The sequence below is a fragment of the Syzygium oleosum genome, unplaced genomic scaffold (assembly GCF_021117445.2).
Source record: "Syzygium oleosum isolate NSW1041296 unplaced genomic scaffold, Sole_v2.1 Sole_v2.19, whole genome shotgun sequence".
Taxonomy (NCBI): domain Eukaryota; kingdom Viridiplantae; phylum Streptophyta; class Magnoliopsida; order Myrtales; family Myrtaceae; genus Syzygium; species Syzygium oleosum.
In genome coordinates this window covers 2,076,599-2,098,655 of record NW_026607503.1, presented here as the reverse complement: position 1 = coordinate 2,098,655, position 22,057 = coordinate 2,076,599, and the positions used below count along the sequence as shown (strand labels likewise).

At 44.0% G+C, this 22,057-nt stretch overlaps 3 protein-coding genes and 2 pseudogenes across 3 annotated transcripts; all 5 read right to left on the bottom strand.

The window, feature by feature from the left end:
- Window positions 1-1,931: 1,931 nt before the first annotated feature.
- LOC115670542 (UDP-glycosyltransferase 87A1-like) lies at window positions 1,932-4,198 on the bottom strand (annotated as a pseudogene).
- A 1,488-nt stretch (window positions 4,199-5,686) lies between these two features.
- On the bottom strand, window positions 5,687-7,688 carry LOC115670249 (UDP-glycosyltransferase 87A1-like). The gene is made up of 2 exons (XM_030591476.2): window positions 7,013-7,688; window positions 5,687-6,751 (listed from the first exon to the last, which is right to left on the bottom strand). The coding sequence occupies exons 1-2, from the start codon at window positions 7,491-7,493 to the stop codon at window positions 5,895-5,897; spliced, it is 1,338 nt and encodes a 445-aa protein (XP_030447336.1). The 5' UTR covers window positions 7,494-7,688; the 3' UTR covers window positions 5,687-5,894.
- Window positions 7,689-13,616: 5,928 nt separating this feature from the next.
- LOC130134377 (UDP-glycosyltransferase 87A1-like) lies at window positions 13,617-15,400 on the bottom strand. The gene is made up of 2 exons (XM_030591478.2): window positions 14,804-15,400; window positions 13,617-14,592 (listed from the first exon to the last, which is right to left on the bottom strand). The coding sequence occupies exons 1-2, from the start codon at window positions 15,282-15,284 to the stop codon at window positions 13,742-13,744; spliced, it is 1,332 nt and encodes a 443-aa protein (XP_030447338.1). The 5' UTR covers window positions 15,285-15,400; the 3' UTR covers window positions 13,617-13,741.
- A 1,471-nt stretch (window positions 15,401-16,871) lies between these two features.
- LOC115670250 (UDP-glycosyltransferase 87A1-like) lies at window positions 16,872-20,121 on the bottom strand (annotated as a pseudogene).
- A 204-nt stretch (window positions 20,122-20,325) lies between these two features.
- Window positions 20,326-22,001, bottom strand: LOC115670248 (UDP-glycosyltransferase 87A1-like). Its single transcript, XM_030591475.2, has 2 exons — window positions 21,503-22,001; window positions 20,326-21,348 (listed from the first exon to the last, which is right to left on the bottom strand). Exons 1-2 carry the CDS (start codon window positions 21,999-22,001, stop codon window positions 20,456-20,458), a joined length of 1,392 nt encoding a protein of 463 aa, XP_030447335.1. The 3' UTR covers window positions 20,326-20,455.
- Between the last annotated feature and the right edge of the window lie 56 nt (window positions 22,002-22,057).

The window sequence follows — 22,057 nt, the reverse complement described above, 5'->3', positions numbered from 1 at the left end:
CATTGTCTTCTTCAACATTCTGACATGGGAGAGGGTTTGAATCAATCTAGGCTCTGTTCGTTTGGCGGAAAATATTCTCCTTTTGGAAAATATTTTCCCGGAAGTCATTTTCCTGGAAAATGTTTTCCCGAAACATAATTTTCCTGTGTTCGGCGACCAATATGAAAAAGTTTCGGAAAATATTTTTCGCCGACGACCGGCGGCCGGCGGCGGCGGCATCCTACGGCCGGCGGCCGCACATCCGGCGTCCGGCGGCGGCGGCGTCCGGCGGCGGCGTCCGGCGTCCGGCGGCGGCGTCCGGCGTCCGGCGGCGGCGTCCGGCGTCCGGCGGCCGGCGGCGGCCGGCACCGGGGCGGCGGCGGCGGCGGCGACCTTAGTGAAGAAGAAGAAGAAAAGCTCCGGAAAATGATTTCTGCTTTTGAAGAAGCGGAAGTCATTTTCCATAGACTTAGACTATTTTGTGAGGGGGGAAGGAAAATATTTTCCCACGGAAAACGTTTTCCGCCCCCCGAACACCGGAAAACTCGAAAAATATTTTTCGGGAGAATATTTTCCGCTAAACGAACGGAGCCTTAGTCTCCCCTCCCTCTCCTATTGGTTTTGCTAGTGTTTTATTGTTCTTTTCTTGCGTTTTCTTTTCTCCCCATTTAGATTTCGGAATTCTCTTCTTCCGGTCTAACTTTAGATCTGAGAGTTGAATTCTTTAGATCTAGTTCTAAATCTAGGAGTTATCCTTTCTCGTCTAAATAAAAAGAAAAAGTAACTTTCAAAGCATATAAGCTATTATAACTAGCAAAAATAGCAAGCATGTGAAACATTTTAAAAAATCATTAAATTAGCAAAAACATGGACACTGATATGTAATACAATGGCCTCATTATAGAGGGAAATTTTCAAATAAAATTGTGAAATGCTATCATTTTCTCAAAAGAGGATCCAAAGTGGTATGGGTAAGCAAGACGAACCAACTGAACTGAGAACCGTCGGATCATATTGAACTGGCCGATTCGGTCCGATTTCCGGAAGTGCCGATCCGATTCCCAGGTCCTAAAAATGGAACCGGTATTTAGGTGGTCCAGTTCCCTGCTCCATGGGGGGAATCGGATCGAACCAGATCTCTAGGATCAATTATTTTTTATTTATTTATAAATAATACTAAACAACACTTTGGTGATGATACATTATCGACAGCAATGATGTGATGCGTGAAAAATTAATCCCTAGAGAAAGAAAATGCCAAAGTGAAGATAGCAAGGGTGACCATGATTTCAGGGTAGAACTTAAAACCTAAAATCGAAACCGGTGGGAACCTGTCCGGTTCCAGGTTTCAGGGTATGCAGGTAGGTTTCAGGTTCCAAAATACGAAGAATCTGTTTCAACGGATAGGTTTCAGATTCCAAGTGGAACCTGTACGAAATTTAGAACCACTCACTCTTAGAAGATAGAAGTAAAGAGAAAGCAATCGGTGCTATGAGGAAAAGGAAAAAAGCTACAAAACCCAAAAACAAGGACCCATAAAAAGTCAAACGAAAGACCAAAAATCGAAGCTCTCATAGAAATCTTTCGGGGAAAAGAAACCACATACAGTTGGGAACTTGTTGCTGGTGTAGCAGATAAGCATGCTAGTCTTGGCCATAGCCCCATCGCCCACTGGAACGCACTTGATGGGAAGGGTTTAATGAGGGGTTTCTTGAAGTGAAAGGGACAACGGTTCCAGAAACTGGAACTGATCCTCCTGGTCCGATTTCCGGGTGGGACCGAACCGGAACCGATCACCATTACAAAGTGGACGTCTCATTCTGCTTCACCAGCTGCGATTGTCCCCAGACCACCACTCGAGAGTTCTTCAGTTAGTTAGACATTGCATTCAAGTAAATGGCATGTTCCTTCTAGGTTGGGTCTCCTATATGTACAGCAGTACTGATCATCTGTCCAAGAAATCTTACATACCAATGTATTACCGAGTTCACCAGAAGAGAATTGAATTCTTCACTGTGCAGTTCCTCCTACTTTTTGTCACACAATGACCTTTAAGTTGAAATTTAAATGCAGAAACATCACCGATCAACCTTAAAGTTCAAATTTACCAACATTTGTCGGGAGTTCACTAACGGCCTAATGTTACCAACTTACATAAGAATCTAGCAACCACTTTTAAATTTACCAATGATTTTGATAATTTACCAACAATTATTGGAATGCAGAAACATCACCGATCAACGGAGACATTCAACTTTTGGAACTGTCATAGTAATGGGAAATGTCCCTGATGAAGGAATTGATGTTATTCTCAGTCGATCCATCTTTTCCGATTGCTTGCAGGCATACCTCCTGGAGATTCTTAGCCTGTCTCCTGATCTCTCTGCTTTCATCGTCTTCCAAATCCATGAACTTACGCACGAGCCCCTTGATATCCGTGCCCACCCTCCATCCGACCTTCCAGTCCTCGACGACTAGTGTTGCATTACGGCCTTGATCCATAGCTATGGGATATGCGAGCAGAGGAACCCCGGTGAAAATAGCTTCCCAAATGGAATTCCATCCGCAGTGCGGCCAAAACCCGCCAACCGACGAATGTGACAGCACCCTCAACTGGTCGCACCATGGCACGACTATTCCCCTATCACCGCACAACTCTCTCAACCTTGTGGCTTCCTCGCGCACCACCCACATGAAACGAATGCCCGCTGTCACGCAAGCACCCTGCGATCTCATCCATCTTAGAGCCGGAGACCGAGAGAAAGCTTCCGAGGGAGATATATAGGACGGAATCACTTGGCTGACAGTCCAACCACTTTAAGTACTCGGCATCATTCAAACAAGAGTCATCTGCAAGTCCAGAGAAATGGATGGCCGAACCAATAGTATAGACTGGGAAAGAAAAGCTAGCTTTTAGAGCATTGACAGCCGGATATTCCACCTCATACACGGTCGCGAGCAAGAGATACTTAGCCTCACGTACGATGCTAAATGCATCGAGGAAGTTTTGGAGGATTGAATCAATCTTCCCGGAACTGATTAAGTCTTGTCCAGGAATGTGACCGACCCGCTCGTCCCCTTTTTCTGTGACAAAGCAAAGACAGAGAAGAGGACATCAACAGACCCCATCTTCGTGCGCATACAGCAAAGGCCGCTTTTTACTAGTTTTTTCGACGAACTGTTATTCAGACACAACTGGCACACTGTCTCTGCGTAAGCAGTCACCTCTATGCAGGAACTCCAATTTAAATGAACTGAAATGAAAGCATTTCAAGATTGCCCATCTTTATAGGTTGGTCATCTTGTCCGTCGATACACAAAAACTTCAATCTGGAGAATTTTTTATGCTGTAGAAGCTTCTGAAAAAGCATTCTCTGATCTGAAATGCGGCCAATTGAGAAGTTTGAGGAACTATAGTGAAACTCATTGTTTAGATTTTTGCCTAATAGATTATGCTAATCACCGTAAAGAAACAGGAGACCCCCTTAGAAAACAGAAGTTCCCAACAGTGCTGTGTTTTTAGGCCTACCAACCATTGTATGAACAGAGACACTGTAATTGCAGATCCATAAGTCATTGATGCGACAATATTAAGACAAAGCGGAGACTGAGCTTTACCTGGCAAATCAGCCGGGATGTGACCGTTTCGTTGATGGAAGTGATGGAAGAAGGAGAAACCCGACCGACCCGTTGGCCAGAACGATGCCACTGGAATATTCCTCCGGTTCCCCGCGCGGAGGGCCCAGCTCAGGAAAATGTCGGCCACGATGACACTCGGCGTAGGCCGGAGCCGATCCTGCAGCTCCTCGAATGGACCTCCCATCTTGGCGAAAACGGCGTCGTTGAATTCGGAGTGGTGCTGAGCCCGGACCAGCTCCGAGGGGAGCACGTTCGGGATTGTGGCAAAGGATATGTTGGCAGGCTTAGGCTCGTCGCTGATGAAGCCGAGCCACTCCTCGGTCACGACGAAGGTGACGGTAATTTCTGGGACTCTGGAGGACAGAATCTTGCACAGGTTCATCATGGGGTTGATGTGGCCTTGTCCTGGGTACGGCATCGCCACTATGTGGAGGCTCCCGGCACCAGCGCCGGCGGCGGCCACGGCCGAGGTTAATGACAATGGAGCTTCCATTTTCTTCAAGTTGCGGCAAGCCGTCCAACCAGTGGATTTTTCTTGGAGTTCAATTGAGCTTGTCGAACTAGGTGAGTTGACTCATCGGTCGGCGAGTGGGGGAGGTAAAATAATGGAGCTAGCGTACACACCCTTCTCCTCCAACAGGTTAAAGTGTACCAAGTTTTATACGAAATTATCGCCACTTTTAAAAGATACCGACTATTTCAGTGATTTACAAACATTTATCCTGCAGAGTTTAAGTTAACAGCTCTTTTCTCAAATTACCAGTCAGTCATCAACATTTATTTAGTTGCTTTCAATTACTAATTATCCCGAGAGAAAATGACATATACAGTCCCCGAACTTCGGTCCAATGTGCAATGGGGTCCCTGAACTTTTAATTTTTTCAATGTGGTCCATAAATTTTAACCAAATGTGCATTGTGGACCCTGAACTTTTAATTTATTCAATGTCGTCCCTGAATTTTTTGTATATGTTCAGTTTAGTCCCTGAACTATGTGAAAATGTTCACTGTACTACATTGGGTTAAAGTTCTGAAACCACATTGAACAAATTAAAAATTCAGGGACCACATTACACATTTGGCTGAAGTTTAAGGACTATTTATGTCATTTTCCCTTGTTCCAATAATTTACCAACAATTATTGCCAATATATATTCCAAAGCGTTATAAATCTTCCCATCTTACTAACTTTAGAAAGTTACTAATAGTTACATGAAATTATTTATTCTTACACTAGTCCACCAACTAATGTTTATTTCTTTGTTTCAAAAGTACCAATTAATGCAATAATTGTACCAATACTTCTTTAAGAGTTTACCGACGGGTTGAAGGAAGTCATCAACTCTTTTCAACATTACCGAAAATTCTACTAATTCATATTTATTTGCTGAGTTTAAGTTACCAAAGTTTGACATGAATATGAATTACTCATGGATCTACTAACACCTGTACGGAAACTTTCAATTCTTATTTGGCGACTGTAACACGCCCGTAACCGACTCAATTAAATATTGGTAAATCATAAAAAAAAAAAAATTGGTAAATTGGAACAATCCAATCAATATTGGTAAGTAACTGTGATTAGAATTTGTAATTTCGTATAAAACTAATAACTTTAACACCTTGGTAATCTGCGAAAACAAATGTTGGCAAATTTTTGAAACGGTTGGTTATTTGAAAAAATTAAATAATTGTGCAACTTTTTTTAAAGTGCTAGGAAGATGCTAATGTGTGACAGAACCGAACAAGTTGCCAATCAACTGTTCTTACACTTTCACGAACTTACCAGTACCGAAAATTATATTTCCGATTTTTAACACATGGAACACCAGAATTGTTCTTCTTACTTTTTTTTTGGTCGGAGAATTGTTCTTCGTACTTAAATTATTAGAAAACTTACTGTCGTATGTTAGAAACCATTGACATTTGAAACTTGCTTTGATGTATATAAAATACACAAATTACGTATGAATATTACTATAGAGACCAACGGATACATTCTTATCTAGAAACTTATGTATTATTAAGCAAATATAATTTACTCTATTCAAAGAGTTACAAACAATATTCAGATATTACTCTTCACAGTCATGTATTTTACTTCGAGGAGACTGGAATGCATGATCGGACAAGCACATTCTATCGCCAAAATCATGAGAGAAGCAAAAATTAAAGGGTGGGATACTCGTATAGTAGTAAGCATTCACCCTCGCAAAATTGACAGCGAACAAGAACCCTGGCAATGTTCAACGAGAGAATGGAGTACAAATTAATGTCCTAATTGTTCGCTGCACCGCGCGAAATGTCCCTAATGAAGGCGCTGATATTGGTCCCGGACGATCCCTCCGGTCTGATCGCGTGGCGGCATAACTCCTGAAGGTGTCCGGCCCTCCTCCTCAGTTCTTTGCTCTCACTGTCGCCCAAATCCATGAACTTGCGCACTAGCCCAGCAATGTCACCCTCGCCAACACTCCACCCAACCTTCCAATTGTCCACGACGATTTTGCAATTGTAACCTTGGTCCATGGCTATCGGGTACGCCAGGAACGGAAGCCCCGCGTAGACGCCCTCCTGGATCGAGTTCCATCCGCAGTGGGTCCAGAACCCCCCGACCGAGGGATGCGTCAATGCCCTCAACTGGTCGCACCACGGCACCACGATTGCCATGTCCCCCCCGGGCAACAGCTCCTTCAGCCTAGAAGCCTCGTCGCGCGCCACCCACAAGAACCGGACATTACTATTGCGCAACCCCGCTGCAATCTCATCCATTTTGGAGCTCGAGACCGAAAGGAAGCTGCCTAGGGACAGGTACAATACAGAGCTACCTGGCTGGAGGTCCAGCCACTTTATTATGTAATCCGAGTCGCTGTTCATGCGAGGATTGTCTTCGAGCTCAAAGTACGGGATGGATGGACCGACGGTGTAGATAGGAAACGACAGGCTCGGTTTCAGAGCATTGACAGTCTGAGATTCGATCTCGTACACAGAAGAAAGCAACAGGTACTGTGCTCGATGGACCCAATCGACTAGTAAGCGCAGTCTCTTCATCATCTGTTCGCTCCTTCCACGAACCAAGTCCGTCAAACGTATTGGAAGAATCCCAGGAATGTAATCCACCATCTCATCACCCTTTTCTGTGACGGAAAAGACAGTTACTCAGTAAATGATGTGAAAATGGACATCGAATATTGAGATTTATGTGCATCAAAACAGGAAGAACCACAGGAAATTGATTTGCGATTTGGTACGCAGAAATAGTATTGGTGCAGACTTTAGTTTCTTTGGTGAAAGGTACAGAGTTACAAAAGTTAAGTAGTGCCTACTTGCGGTTTTATCGGGTAGCTCGGAAGTTTGACGAGTTCTGATTTTGAACTAGACGTAGAACGACGGCTAACCTGACAAATTCTGAGGTAAATGGCCATTCTGCTCAAGAAGTTGGAGGTGGTAGAAGAAGGAGAAGTTTGAGGCCGCAGTAGGCGAAAACAAGGCCACCTGAATGTCCCTCCGGTTCCCAACGCGGACCAGCCAGGGCAGGAACATGTCGGCCACAATGAGGGTCGGCGGAGGGCGGAGCTGGTCGAGCACCTCCTCAAACGGGGCTTCCATCTTCGTGAAGACGGCCTCGGCGAACTCGGAGAAGTGCTGAGCCCGGACCCGCTCGGACGGGAGCACGTTGGGGATGGCAGCGAAGGATATGTTGCTTGGCTTCTGGTCACAGCCGATGAGGCCGAGCCACTCCTCGGTGAGGACGAAGGTGATGGCGACGTGCGGGGCTCGTGAGGCTAGGATCTTGCACAGGTTCATCGCGGGGTTGATGTGCCCTCGCGCGGGAAAAGGCATCGCCACCACATGGCAGGTTGATGCTTGGCGGTCCATGTGATCACTTAGCGGCGGCGGGCGGTGACGTTGAGGAAGTGGTCGTTTGTTTCGACGGGCCGCGGCGGACGAAATTGGCCAGTGGCCGAGTGAAGAGAGGGGAGCGATTGATTACAGGGCAAATTCCGAGCACCGGACTAGGTAAGTGATAGCGTAACGAGATCAGACGAAAGTCGTGCCTCACCAAATGAATTTGTCTGTGGTTGTGTCTGATCCACTTTAGCTCATGATGGTGACGGCCAGCAATAATTCAACGTGGGTACCCAAAATTCCACGTGTCGTTTGCTTGTTCAAGATGGTCAATGATGCTGTCTGATAAGCTTAGCAGGGGGTAAACTGGTAGGTGTTGCTTGCGGTGCTGAAGTCCCTTGGTGTTAGTTGAGTCGTGTGGTTGAAAATCACGTGGGGAGTAGCCAAAATTTGGAATTATAGATGAGTCCACGTTGAACCCTCGGCGGCTCGTAGCGTGCACTTTCTTTTGTACCATGTTGGTGGGAATCTCTATATAAATAGGCAGCACCTCTTTCCATTTCGTGTGCGTAGTGAAATAAAGCAACGTAGATAGCCGAGCGTTCAAAAAAAACGAGAGGAAAGAGTGAAGAAAATATATATGTGTGGGAGATGTAGGAGAGTGCCCCTCCATTTGTGAGTAGTGTGTGTGGGAGTGACGCGAGAAACTTGTGAGTGAGAAAGTACCATCAAGTGTGTGTACTCAAGTTATTTTATACTAATAGTGAAGATACATTACTATTTTAAGGAATAGCCGTACAAGCCTCACTCAATAAGTAAGATACTCAACAAATGATATCAGAGACGACGGTTAGGGATTGTGAGCCTAGTGATCGAGAGTTGTGATACGTGACGATAGTGGTCAGAGACCATTGTACGCGAGCGTGCGGTTAGGGACTAGAGTATGCCGGAGTTCTGTCAGTGCACGGTCGAGGACTTGTGATAGGTCTAGAAACCAAGCTTGATTGGTATAGTGCCGGTCATTATGACCAAGTCAGATGGAAAATATTTCAAGTTCGGTGAACAGCATCAAGAAGCTCAACATCTACAATTATAATAAATGGAGCACTTGCATGCAATTTTACCTGCTAGGTCAAGATTTATGGGATATCGTTGGCAGTGATAATACCACACCACTCAAGGATGATGAAGAGCGTAGGAAGTGCAAGATTAAAGCTGGTAAGGCTCTTCATGTTCTTGCCATTACAGTGGAAGATCAATTGTTGCAGCATACAAGAGTGCAAAGACCCTGAAGGCGGCATAGGCTTCTTTGGCAGCATTTTTGCGAGAACCAATGATGCCAAGTTACAACGACCGGAGAACGAGATACTGTCGATCTCGCAAAAGGATATGACTTTGTGCCGATATTTTTCCAAGGTTAAAATCTATCTGTGAAGAAATTTCAATGTTGGATCCTTAAATTGCCATCTTTGAGACTATTTTGAAAAGAATCGTCTTTCACGGGGTAAGAACAGAGTATAATGGTATTGTTATGATCATCCGTGGATGGGCTAAACATCCAACTCTAACGGAGTTGGAAAATAATTTGGCCAACTAAGAGGCTTTAGACAAACAGATTTCTAAGGTCCCGGTAAAGAATGATGAAAGTGCCCTCTTTAGTAATAAATGAGGGTTTAAGAGCTAGAGGAGAAATGGTGTTGGCACTAGAGATGGTAAACTGAGGAAAAACCGCGGAGATTGGCAAGGTGACCAGAAGGGACAAGTGCTCAGCTAAGGGGAGCTCGCCGAGATCGATACGAAGATAACAATAATGAAAATAAAAACAGCTGGAGACAAGATAGTTGATGTTATATTGTGGCAACATGGGTTACTTTGCCAGGGACTGTCGATTGAAAAGAGTTGAAATGGAAGAACAAGAAGAGCTTGTAGCCTCCTCCATCACCTAGTTTAAAGATGGGATGGCCCTCATCACTATAAGTGACAAATTAATCAATTATGAAAATGGATGAATAGTTGATTCGGGATGCTCCTATCATATGATCAAAGATCAAGGCAAGCTATCAAATATATATGAGTACACCGATAGACGAATAGTTGTCACTGCAAACAACTCAAGGTTGCCGATTACCCATGTTGATCAATTAATTATAACACTCCAGTTTAGTTCACATTATGTTGAGTTGCAAAATGTACATCACATGCCATGAGGATAAATATATTACTGGTGACACGACATTTACCTTTTCTTTCAACGTCAAAATAGTAATCGAGTGATCCTGAATTGTACTCGAGAGTCCTCATGTTCTTGCATTAGCACGTTTCTTTAGATGTCAGAGTAAAGACGAGCCGCCTTTCAAACCGCTCAGCCACAAGCACGTTGAAACTCGCTTGCCCTGTTCTTGATTTCCTTCCCATCCTCACTGTCCAAATCCCATGATCGTTTGGACAGTCTCAGCAATGCCTTTTCTTGACACCAATTCTTGTGTGTTGTCTTCTTCACTAGCCAACCAATCTTCCAGTCCCGCTCGACCTGCTTCCCGTTCGGAATTTGATCCAATAAAATTGGGAAGACAAGCATCGTGACGCCCTCGAAGATAGCTTCTAGAGGGGAGTTCCAGCCGTAATACGTCCAGAACCCTCCGACCGAAGAGTGGTTCAGCGCCTTCACTTGAACACGCCAGGGCACTGCCAGGCCCCTATTGCCGCAAACGACTTCTTTGACCCAAGCACCGGTGTCCCCGCTCACCCACAAGAACTAAACTCCCCTGTTGCGCATTCTGGTCACAAGCTCCTCCATTTGGTCGATCGAGACCGATGGGAAACTCCCCCGAGTAATTACAGGACGCAAGCTTCCGATTGAGAGTCTAGCCAACAGAAGTAATCGGGATGAGCTTTTTGAGATGCCAATAGGGAGGAATTAGTTTACCAACATAAATTTATGCAACTTACTAACGTGTTAAAGTCATTAAATCTTACACGAGATTATCAATTCTCTTTAGTCCACGTAGCAACTCTATTTATGTCACATCCCCAACTTTATAAGTATAGGGGCAATGACACAGCTGTCCTTCCACTCGAAGATCGTATTCTCAAAAGTAACCATATCAACCCGTTATTGAAATATATGCATCCATATATATTTGATAAAAATGTCATATAATTACAATTTCAAAGTTTCTATAATACATCGAAAATATATATTTGCATCTCCAACAAATAACTAACTCTGAAATTCATCATAGCCATTAACAACTCATACCAAAAAATCCCGATCTTCAAAATGTCTCTCTGATTACAATCATGTTCTCGTCCTATTGGTTGGAAGAACTCGAAAAGCAAGTAAAATGAATGGAATGAGCAACCACGGTCCAGTTAATAGTACATCCATTATAACATATCAAACATTCACTATGCATCTTTATAAACCGATGTCATAACTCATCAATTCCAAATGGAATATATAATATACGTAAAATATCAAAAGCGGATGATATCTTTCCAACAAAACTTTTTACATATAAGATCAATCAACATTGTCAACTCACAGTAACATATCAACCATCAATGGTCTATTCCCTTGATCGATCTTAATCAAATCAAACGTCAATGATCCATTTCATCGACTAATCTAATACTCAACATCTAACCTTGTTTGAATTCTTAGTGAGAAAACTGTGACAAAGGCAACCAATTTTTTCTCCTTGATTAGATCTCCACCTATATCAACTGGTAATGTGGCCCAAAAAGACGTCTTGATAACAGTATCCATACTTACCCCCTCAATGGGTTCTAATTACAGCGATATAAACATAATCTACTAATAACGCTTTCCAAAACCCATAAATCAAATCCAAAATCCAATCTCATAGGACATGTTCACAACCCAAATCAAATAACCTTTCATAGTTCAATTCATCAAGTAGAATACATCTCATAAAGCATTTCTCAAACCAATATGAATTATCTTTTAGTAATTTCTTTCATAGACACTTCTTTAACCATTTCAGAAACAAATAAGTTAGCAAATGCCCAATCCGAGATTATGTATCAAATATGCTATAAACATCAGTTTTCCTTCTCAAAGAAACATCAAACTTGTAATGTCTCTTTAATCATAATATATCTTTTTACCACTTCAAGACATTAGTTTTACGAAACCAAAGAAGAGATTAGTACCACTCATCTAGGAAAGTTGAAAACCAACTTGCGAAGGTTACTTAAGCTGATGTACTCGTATTCCTATTAATTAATCAAAAAACGATACCAAAATTTGGGTAATACATCAACTAAATTACGCTTATTTATCGATAAAACGACTTCTATGCACTAACAAAGAAACTTGTTTATAATAAACGCACATCTTTATCTCTTACGTGTATTCTTCATTACACGTAACTTTAGAATTTCATTCCGATCAAACTGTATTTCAAAATCGATTTTTGTCAAACCTTACAGCTCCACAACGCCCCAAACGAGAGAGAGAGAGAGAGAGAGAGAGAGCTCCTCTTATGATCTAATTTCAAAAATTACTCCTATTAAATGAATAATAGGCTTGAATACTTTTCAAGTATTGCAATACGGAGTTGATTCGGCTTATCGGGACGTTCGAATCAGCTATGCGCAAAAATTTTCTCTAATTTCTTTTCCCCTTTTTCCTTCTTCATGGACGAACTTCTTTGGTTTTAACGTCCAGCGCTCTCTCTCTCTCTTTCTTTTGTCATTCATCAAGCTTGCTAGGAGAAAGGGGAAGACTTTCTTAATTTACATGGGCTAAGGCTAACAAATAATGGGCTTGGCTTTTATTTCTAATTTTTTTTGTTTTAGGCCCAACATGTTAACAATTTAGATTTCTTCAAACATACTTATTGTTCCTATAAGTTAATGACATGTATTTGCAGAATTTACCAACAGGTTAAAGTCACCAACTTTTAGACGAAATTATCGCCACTTTTGAAAGATACCGACAATTTCAGTGATTTACTAGCATTTATCTTGCGGAGTTTAAGTTACCAACTGCTTTCTCAGATTACCAGCTCTTATTTCAGTCAGTCATCAACATTTATTTAGTTGTTTTCATTTACTGATTGTTCCAATAATTTACCAACAATTTTTTCCAATATATTTTCCAAAGTGTTACAAATCTTCCCATCTTACTAACTTTATAAAGTTACTAATAGTTACATGAAATTATTTATTCTCACTCTAGTCCACCTACTAATGTTAATTTCTTTGTTTCAAAAGGACCAATTATTGCAATAATTATACCAATACTTATTTAAGAGTTTACCAACGGGTTAAAGGAAATCTTCAACTCTTTCCAACATTACCAAAGATTCTACTTATTCATATTTATTTTCCGAGTTTAAGTTACCAAGTTTTACATAAATATGAATTATTTATGAATCTACTAACACTTTGCCGCGACTGCCCTTCCCCCTAAATTTTCGCATGATTAATTTTGGGCAAATTAAATTAAAAATAGGTGTCAACACACTTGTACGGACACTTTCAATTCGTTTTTGGCGACTGTAACACGCCCGTAACTGACTCAATTATATGTTGGTAAAATATAAAACTTTTGGTAATTTGGAACAATCCAATCAATATTGGTAAGTTACTATGATTAGAATTTGTAATTTCGTATAAAACTAAAAACTTCAACACCTTGGTAATCTGCTAAAAGAAATGTTGGTAAATTTTTGGAACGGTTGGTTATTTGAAAAAAATTAAAAAAAATTTGTGGAACTTGTTTTAAAGTGATAGGAAGATTCTAATGTGTGACAGAACCAAACAAGTTGCCAATCAACTTTTTTACCAACACTTTCACCAACTTACCAATACAAAAAATTATATTCCGATTTTTAACACATGGAACACCAGAATTGTTCTTCTTACTTACATCATTATTAAACTTACTGTCGTATGTTAAAAACCATTGACAGTTGAAACTTGCTTTGATGTACATAAAATACACAAATTACGTATGAATATTACTATAGAGACCAACAGATACATTCTTATCTAGAAACTTATGTATTATTAACCAAATATAATTTACTCTATTCAAAAAGTTACAAACAATATTCAGAAATTGCTTTCACTGTCACGTTTTTTACTTCGAAGAGGTTGGAACTGATAGGCCGGACAAAAGCATTCTATCACCAAAATCACAAAGGGACGCCAAATTAAAAGGTGGGATACTATAGAAGTAACCTTTAACCCTCACAAAATTGACAGCGAACAATAACCCTGGCTATGTTCAACAAGAGATTGAAGTACTAAATACTGTCCTGAATTTTCGCCGCACCGCATGAAATGTCCCTAATGAAGGCACCGATATTAGTACCGGACGATCCATCGGGTCCAATCGCGCGGCGGCATAACTCTTGAAGGTGGTCGACCCTCCTCCTCAGCTTTTTGCTCTCGCTGTTGCCCGAATCCATGAACTTACGCACTTGCCCCGCGATGTCTCCCTCATCCACCCTCCACCCGACCTTCCAATCATCCACGACGAGCTTGCAATTGGCACCTTGGTCCATGGCTATCGGGTACGCCAGGAATGGAAGCCCTGCATAGACACCCTCCAGGATCGAGTTCCACCCGCAATGGGTCCATAGCCCCCCGATCGATGGATGTGTCAATGCCCTCAACTGGTCGCACCACGTCACCACAATCCCCATGTCCCCGTCAGGCAACAGTTCCTTCAGCCTAGAAACCTCGTCGCGCGCCACCCACAAGAACCGGACATTACTGTTGCGCAACCCTGCCGCGATCTCATCTATTTTGGAGCTGGAAACCGAATGGAAGCTGCCTAGAGACAGGTACAAAACAGAGCTGCCCGGCTGGCTGTCCAGCCAATTTGTTACGTAGTTCGAGTCGCTGATCGAGCGAGGATCGTCTTCAAGCTCAAGGTACGGGATGGATGGACCGATGGTGTAAATAGGAAACGACAGGGTCGGCTTCAGAGCGTCGACCGCCTGAGATTCCATCTCGTACACAGAAGAAAGCAACAGGTACTGTGCTCGACGGACCCAACCGAGCATTGGGCGGACAATCTGCATAATCTTTTCATCAACGAAGTTCGAATGCGTTGAAGGAATCCCAGGAACGGAATCCACCGTTTCGTCCCCTTTTTTTGTGACAAAAAAAGACAATTACTCAGTAAATAATGTGAAATTGGACATCGAATTTTGGGATTCATGCGCATCAAACAGCAAGAACAACAGCTAATTGATTTGCGATTTTGTGCGCAGAAATAGTATGGGTCGAGACTTCAGTTTCTCTGGTGAAATGTACATTTTACGCTCGGAAATCTAACTAGTTCTAAAACGATGGCTGACCTGACAAATTATGTGGTAAATGGCCATTCTGCTCGGGAAGTTGGACGTGGGACAAGGAGGAGAAATTTGAGGCCGCAGTAGACCAAAACGAGGCCACCGGAATGTTCCTCTGATTCCCGACGCGGACCGCCCAGGGCAGGAACGTGTCTGCCACAATGAGGGTCGGCGGAGGGCGGAGCCGGTCGAGCACCTCCTCGAACGGGGCCTCCATCTTCGTGGAGACGGCCACGAAGAACTCGTAGTAGTGCTGAGCACGGACCCTCTCAGACGGTAGCACGTTCGGGATGGTGGCGAAGGATATGTTGCTCGGCTTCCGGTCAGAGCCGATGAGGGCGAGCCACTCCTCGGTGAGGACGAAGGTGATGGCGAGGTGCGGGGCTTGGGAGGCCAGGATCTTGCACAGGTTCATCATGGGGTTGATGTGGCCTCGTCCGGGATACGGCATCGCCACCACATGGTAGGTTGACGCCTGGCGGTCCATTTGATCGACTAGGCTGTGGACGGCGGCGACGTTGAGCGCGCAGTCGTTCGTTCTTACGGGCCGCCGAGAGACGGGAGCGATTAAAATTAGCGGGGCAAATTCTGACCACTGAGGGGAAAAGATTTGAGTATGTAAAGTGAAAATGTACGAGGTCCGAATGACGTCATGGCTTACCAAACACCCAACGACAATTCAACGCGAGCCCCCAAAATTTCCGGGTCTGGCTTGCTTGCTGTAGATGGTCATTAATGGCGTCTAATAAGCTTTTACCATTGGAATAAGATGTTGTTCAATACATGACAAGTGATGGCTGATATTTTTCTTCTTGGTTCGAAGTCAGGATGGATACTATAGGTCACTAACCGAGAACCTGAAAAGATTGGGAAAAATAAGATTGAACAATCACAACTCGATGAGTAGTACATATTTTTTTTAAGCAGATCAAGCAACCACTATGCATGTATATATATCAAATTATATACGAGTTATTTTGTTTCAACAAGTTTTATTCAATTGAGAAAATACTCATATAAATCATCATAAACATCAATGGTCAAGTCCATTGATCAATTTCATCAAAATCAAATGCCAATGGTATATTTCTTCGACTAATCTCAATTCACATGTCAATGATTCATTCATTGACTAATTTATTGCTCAATATACTATTATGGTCACGACACAATACCTAGTCACTAGGCAACCAAGATTCTACCATTGACAAGATCTCCACCTACAAAGTCAGTAGCTCGGCCTACAAGAATATCCTAACCGGTATGCATACCCACAAGCCCCTCAATGAGCGCACTGTGATATTGAGCATCAACAGCAATCCACAACATCCTTGACAATTCTCAAAACCAAATTCATAATCGATATAATAAATCGATTTACAAAATAAAGCATACAATCTTTCATAACTCAACTCATCCACCATTATACCTTTTGCAATTTATTTCATGAAAACTTCTTTAGCATTTCAAACAACAAATAGGGTAGTAAATGCTCGATCCAAAGTTATAAGTCTCATACCCTTTATTTTCAAAATATGAGTTTACAAAACTCAAAAAATATATAGTACTACTTACTTGGGAATACCCAAAAATCAAATAATGATGCTCACTCGAGCCAACAATCTCATAATCCTAACAATTAAACGAGAATCAACGTCAAAACCAAGTAAAATACTATAATAACTACGAAACGGCTATACTAAACTTAAATGCTAACAAAACGACTCCTATGCAAAAATAAATCGCTCACTTCAAGCGATTATTCAAGCCTAAATGCAACACGAAACTTGCACGCGAAACCTTAAAATTCTCACTCCGACCAAACCATTGCTCTAAACCGACTCCCGTCAAACCCACAATTTTACAACGCTATAATCCACCATTTCCATGAAATCCCATAACTCAACAACTCAAAAATCGGACTTTGCGGCTCGAGTTTTACAAAACTCCAAATATAAGCCCTACTCCCAAAAAATACATCGATTAGACGAACGAGAGCGTGAGCATTTCCCAGGCATTGCGATCAGTAGTTAATCCGGCTTGGCGAGGTGTCCACGTGCAAAAACCCATTCCTTCTCTCTTATTTCTTTTTTCTTTCCTTTCTTTTCTTCTTTCTCGGTGAGCTCTCTATTTCTGGGAGCTCTCGGTCACTTAAATGGCCCGAGCGTCACCGTATCAATGTTGATCGGGTCGATTTTTTTATTTTATTTTATTTTTTTTGCTTTTCCCCTTTTGACTTTGAAACCCATATTTGACGGTGATGATCAAAGAAACATTAGCAGTACAACTAATGGCCGAAAGCCGCAACCTAACAAGCCTCCATCATGTGACGAAATTGCACTTCCCCGCGACTTTTTGCAGCCGAGCACATGGATCAATCGACAGATCCTGAATTGTTGGTACTCGAGAGTCCACGGGTTCTTGCATTAGCACGTTATTTTCTTCGAGATGTCGCCGATCAAAGCATTGATGTCGGAGTAAGATGACCCGCCTGTTCAGGACCGCTTGGCCACAAGCTCGTTGAAGCTCGCTTGCCCTCTTCCTGATTTCCTTCCCATCCTCGCTGTCCAAAGTCCCATGAACCTCTGGACAGTCTCGGCAATGGCTTGTCTTGACACCAATTCTTGTATGTTGTCTTCTTCACTCGCCAACCAATCGTCCAGTCCCGCTCAACCTGCTTACCGTTGGCGACTAGATCCGGTGAAATCGGGAAGATGAGCATCGCGACGCCCGCGAAGATAGCTTCTAGAGTGGAGTTCCACCAGCAATGCATGCAGAACCCTTCGACCGAAGAGCGGTTCAAGCACCTTCGACTGATCACACCAGGACGCCGCCAGGCTCCTATCGCCGCAAACACCTTCTTTGACCCGAGCACCGGTGTCCCCGCTAGCCCACAAGAACTGAACTCCCCTGCTGCGCATTCTATCAACTTTTTTACCAACACTTTCATGAACTTACCTGTGCGGAAGATTATATTCCGATTTTTAACACATGGAACGCCAGAATTGTTCTTCTTACTTAAATTATTAGAAAACTTAATAATTATTACTGTCGTATGTTAAAAACCATTGACATTTGAAACTTGCCTTGATGTACATAAAATACACAAATTACGTATGAGTATTACTATAGCGACCAACAGATACATTCTTATCTAGAAACTTATGTGTTATTAACCAAATAGAGTTAACTCTATTGAATAAGTTACAAACAATATTAAGAAATTGCTTTTCATCGTCAAGTTTTTGTCTTCGAGGAGGTTGGAATTGTCACACCGGACAAAAACAATCTATCGCCAAAATCATGAGGGAAGCAAAATTGAAGGGTGCGAACAATAACCCTGGCTATGTTCAACAAGAGATTGAAGTACTAAATACTGTCCATTTTCACCGCACCGCACGAAATGTCCCTAATGAAGGCGCCGATATTAGTCCCGGACAATCCGTCAGGTTGAATCGCACGGCGGCATAACTCTCGAAGGCGGTCGACCCTCCTCCTCAGCTCTCTACTCTCGTTGTCGCCCGAATCCATGAACTTTTGCGCTAGCCCCGCGATGTCTCCCTCATCCACCCTCCACCCGACCTTCCAATCGTCCATGACGAGCTTGCAATTGAGACCTTGGTCCATGGCTATTGGGTACGCCAGGAATGGAAGCCCTGCATAGACACCCTCCAGGATCGAGTTCCACCCGCAATGGGTCCAGAGCCCCCCAACCGATGGATGTGTCAATGCCCTCAACTGGTCGCACCATGGCACCACAAACCCCATGTCTCTGTCGGGCAACAGTTCCTTCAGCCTAGAAACCTCGTCGCGCGCCACCCACAAGAACCGGACATTACTGTCACCCAACCCCGCCGCGATCTCATCTATTTCGGAGCTCGAGACCGAAAGGAAGCTGCCTAGAGACAGGTACAAAACAGAGCTGCCCGGCTGGCGGTCCAGCCAATCTATTGTGTAATTCGAGTCGCTGTTCAAGCGAGGATTGTCTTCAAGCTCAAAGTACGGGATGGATGGACCGATGGTGTAGATAGGAAACGACAGGGTCAGCTTCAGAGCGTCGACCACCTGAGATTCCATCTCGTACACAGAAGAAAGCAACAGGTACTGTGTTCGACGGACCCAGTTGAACCTTGGGCGCATTCTCTGCATAGCCTTTTCATCAACCAAGTCCGTCAAATGCATTGGACGGATCCCAGGAACGGAGCCCACCTTTTCGTCCCCTTTTTTGGTCACAAAAAAAGACAATATCTGAGTAAATAATTCGAAATTGGACATCGAATTTTGGGATTTAGGTGCATCAAAACAGCAAGAACAACATCTATCTGATTTGAGATTTTGTGCGCAGAAATAGTATGGGTCCAGACTTCAGTTTCTTTGGTGAAATGTACATTTTCTCGAGGTACGAAATTTTGTTAGTGCGTGCTCGTTAGCAAGACCGAGAAGATTTATCGTTTGGTAGGCAAGGCACAGGAATCTGACTAGTTCTAAAACGATGGCTGATCTGACAAATTCTGTGGTAAATGGCCATTCTGCTCAAGAACTAGGAAGTGGTACAAGGAGGAGAAATTTGAGGTCGCAGTAGTCCAAAACGAGGCCACCGGAATGTTCCGCTGGTTCCCGACTCGGACCGCCCAGGACAGGAGCGTGTCAGCCATGATGAGGGTCGGCGGAGGGCGGAGCCGGTCAAGCACCTCCTCAAACGGGGCCTCCATCTTCGTCTCCACGGCCAAGGAGAACTCAGACAAGTGCTGAGCACGGACCCTCTCAGACGGGATCACGTTCGGGATGGTGGCGAAGGATATGTTGCTCGGCTTCCGGTCGGAGCCGATGAGGGCAAGCCACTCCTCGGTTAGGACGAAGGTGATGGTGACGTGCGGGGCTTTGGGAGGCTAGGATCTTGCACAGGTTCATCATGGGGTTGATGTGGCCTCGTCCGGGATACGGCGTCGCCACCACTTGGCAGGTTGATGTTTGGCGGTCCATTTGATCGACCAGGCTGCGGACGGCGACGTTGAGTGCGTAGTCGTTCGTTCTGACGGGCCGGCCACGGATCAAATTGGCTAGTGGCCGAGCGAGAGACGGGAGCGATCAATTACGGGGAAAATTCCGACCATTGAGGGGAAAAGATTTGACAAGGAAAGTGCTGGCGTCATGCCTTACCAAATGAATTTGTCTGACCGACGCAAAACAAAGATATGGAGCGGCGCACATCTTTTGTGGCGTGTATGCTTCTTCAACTCATGGTGATGACACGACACCCAGCAATAATTCAACGTGGGTCCCCGCAATTTCCATATGTGGTTTTGCTTTTTCGAGATGGTGAATGATGGTGCTTGATAAGCTTTGTCGGAAGGGTAAAACGTTGTTCCATACATGATAGTTTGGACACTTCCGAATACATCTAGATCGATGAATCTGGTCGAATCCATCCAATTTAACCTGAGATTATGGACACAAAGCGCATGGCATCGAGTCCGTGTTTTGTTCTCTTCTCTAACATTGTCTTTTTTGTTATTTGCTTAAAAGAATTCTGTGGGGGGTAGAATTCAATTCGGTAATGATCAAAGAAACATTAGCGGTACAAAAACTGGTCGAAAGCCGCGATGGGCAAGCCTCTATTATGAATTGCGGGTACACGAGAGTCCTCGGGTTCTTGCATTAGCACGTTATTTTCTTTGAGATGTCGCCGATGAAAGCATTGATGTCGGAGTAAGAGGACCCGCCTTTCAGGACCGCTTGGCCACAAGCTCGTTGAAGCTCGTTTGCCTTCTTCCTGATTTCCTTCCCATCCTCACTGTCCAAGTCCATGAACCTCTGGACAGTCTCAGCAATGGCTTGTCTAGACACCAGCTTGTCCCTTGTCTTCTTCACCTTCCAACCAATCTTCCAGTCCTGCTCCACCTGCTTGCAGTTGGGAATTTGATCCCAAAAGATCGGGAAGGCGAGCATCGGGACACCGGCAAAGACAGCTTCCATGGTGGAGTTCAACCCACAGTGCGTCCAGAACCCTCCAACCGAAGAGTGGTTCAGCACCTTCAACTGATCACACCAGGGCACCACCAGACCCCTATCGCCGCAAATGCCGTCTCTGACCCAAGAATCGCTGTCTCGGCTCACCCACAAAAACCGTACTCCGCTGCCGTGCACTCCTGCCGCCAGCTCCTCCATTTGGTCGCCCGAGACCGATAGGAAACTCCCCAGAGAAATGTACAGGACGGAGGCTTCCGGTTGAGAGTCTAGCCACCGAAAGTAATCGGGACGATCATTTTGAGACGCCGATGGGGAGGATATAGTTTTGAGCTCCAAGTAAGGTATCGAAGGTCCGACCGTGTAAATGGGGAGCCGAAGTTCGGCTTTGAGAGCATCAATGGCACTAGCTTCGAGCTCGTAAAAGGTGGTGAAGATTACATACTGAGCTTTCGGCATCCAAGAGAAGCATTCTAGTGCTCTGTGCAAAGTATCTCTGCCTCTGCCTTCAAAGAATGTCGGAAGATCGACCAAACGGGTTGGTGGAAGTCCTGGTATGTAGTTTACGAGCTCATCTCCCCGTTCTGTTGGGCAAAACACATGAATAATGTCCATCAATCTATTTACAAAATCAGAAAGTACCAAATGAACAAAAAAAGGCCGCATTGGGGAAGATAAAAGCTTAAATCAACATGATGATTGATTCTTTTGATCATCCTTCTCCAATCAAACCGCAACCTGCCAGATCAATGGGGAAATGGTTGTTCTGAACGAGGAGGTCAAAGTGATGGAACACTGAGAACACCGAGACCGACATGGTCCAGAACGATCCCACCAGGATCTTCCTCTTGTTCCCGATCCGAACTGCCCAGAAAAGGTATGTGTCGGCCAAGATTGTGGTCACCGGCCGCTCGAGCCGGTCAAGAAGTTTCTCTACAGGAGCCTCCATCTTCGTCATCACTGCTTCTAAGAAAACGGGGAAGTTCTCTGCACGGACTCGCTCGGACGGTATGACATTGGGTATGGAGGCAAATCGGACGGCATCCGGCTTCGGTTCGGACCCGATAAACCCAAGCCACTCTTCCGTCACCACGAAAGTGATGAGAACATCGGGCGTTGTCGACGCCAGGAGCTTGCAGAAGTTCATCAAGGGGTTTATGTGCCCTCTTCCCGGATACGGAATTGCCATCACATGCACCGTACTCGCCGCCCCGGCCTGCGACTGCGAGAGATCCATTGACTCGACCGTTCAAGAAACTTTGAGTTGAAAAAAGAAAGAAGAAAAGAGATGGA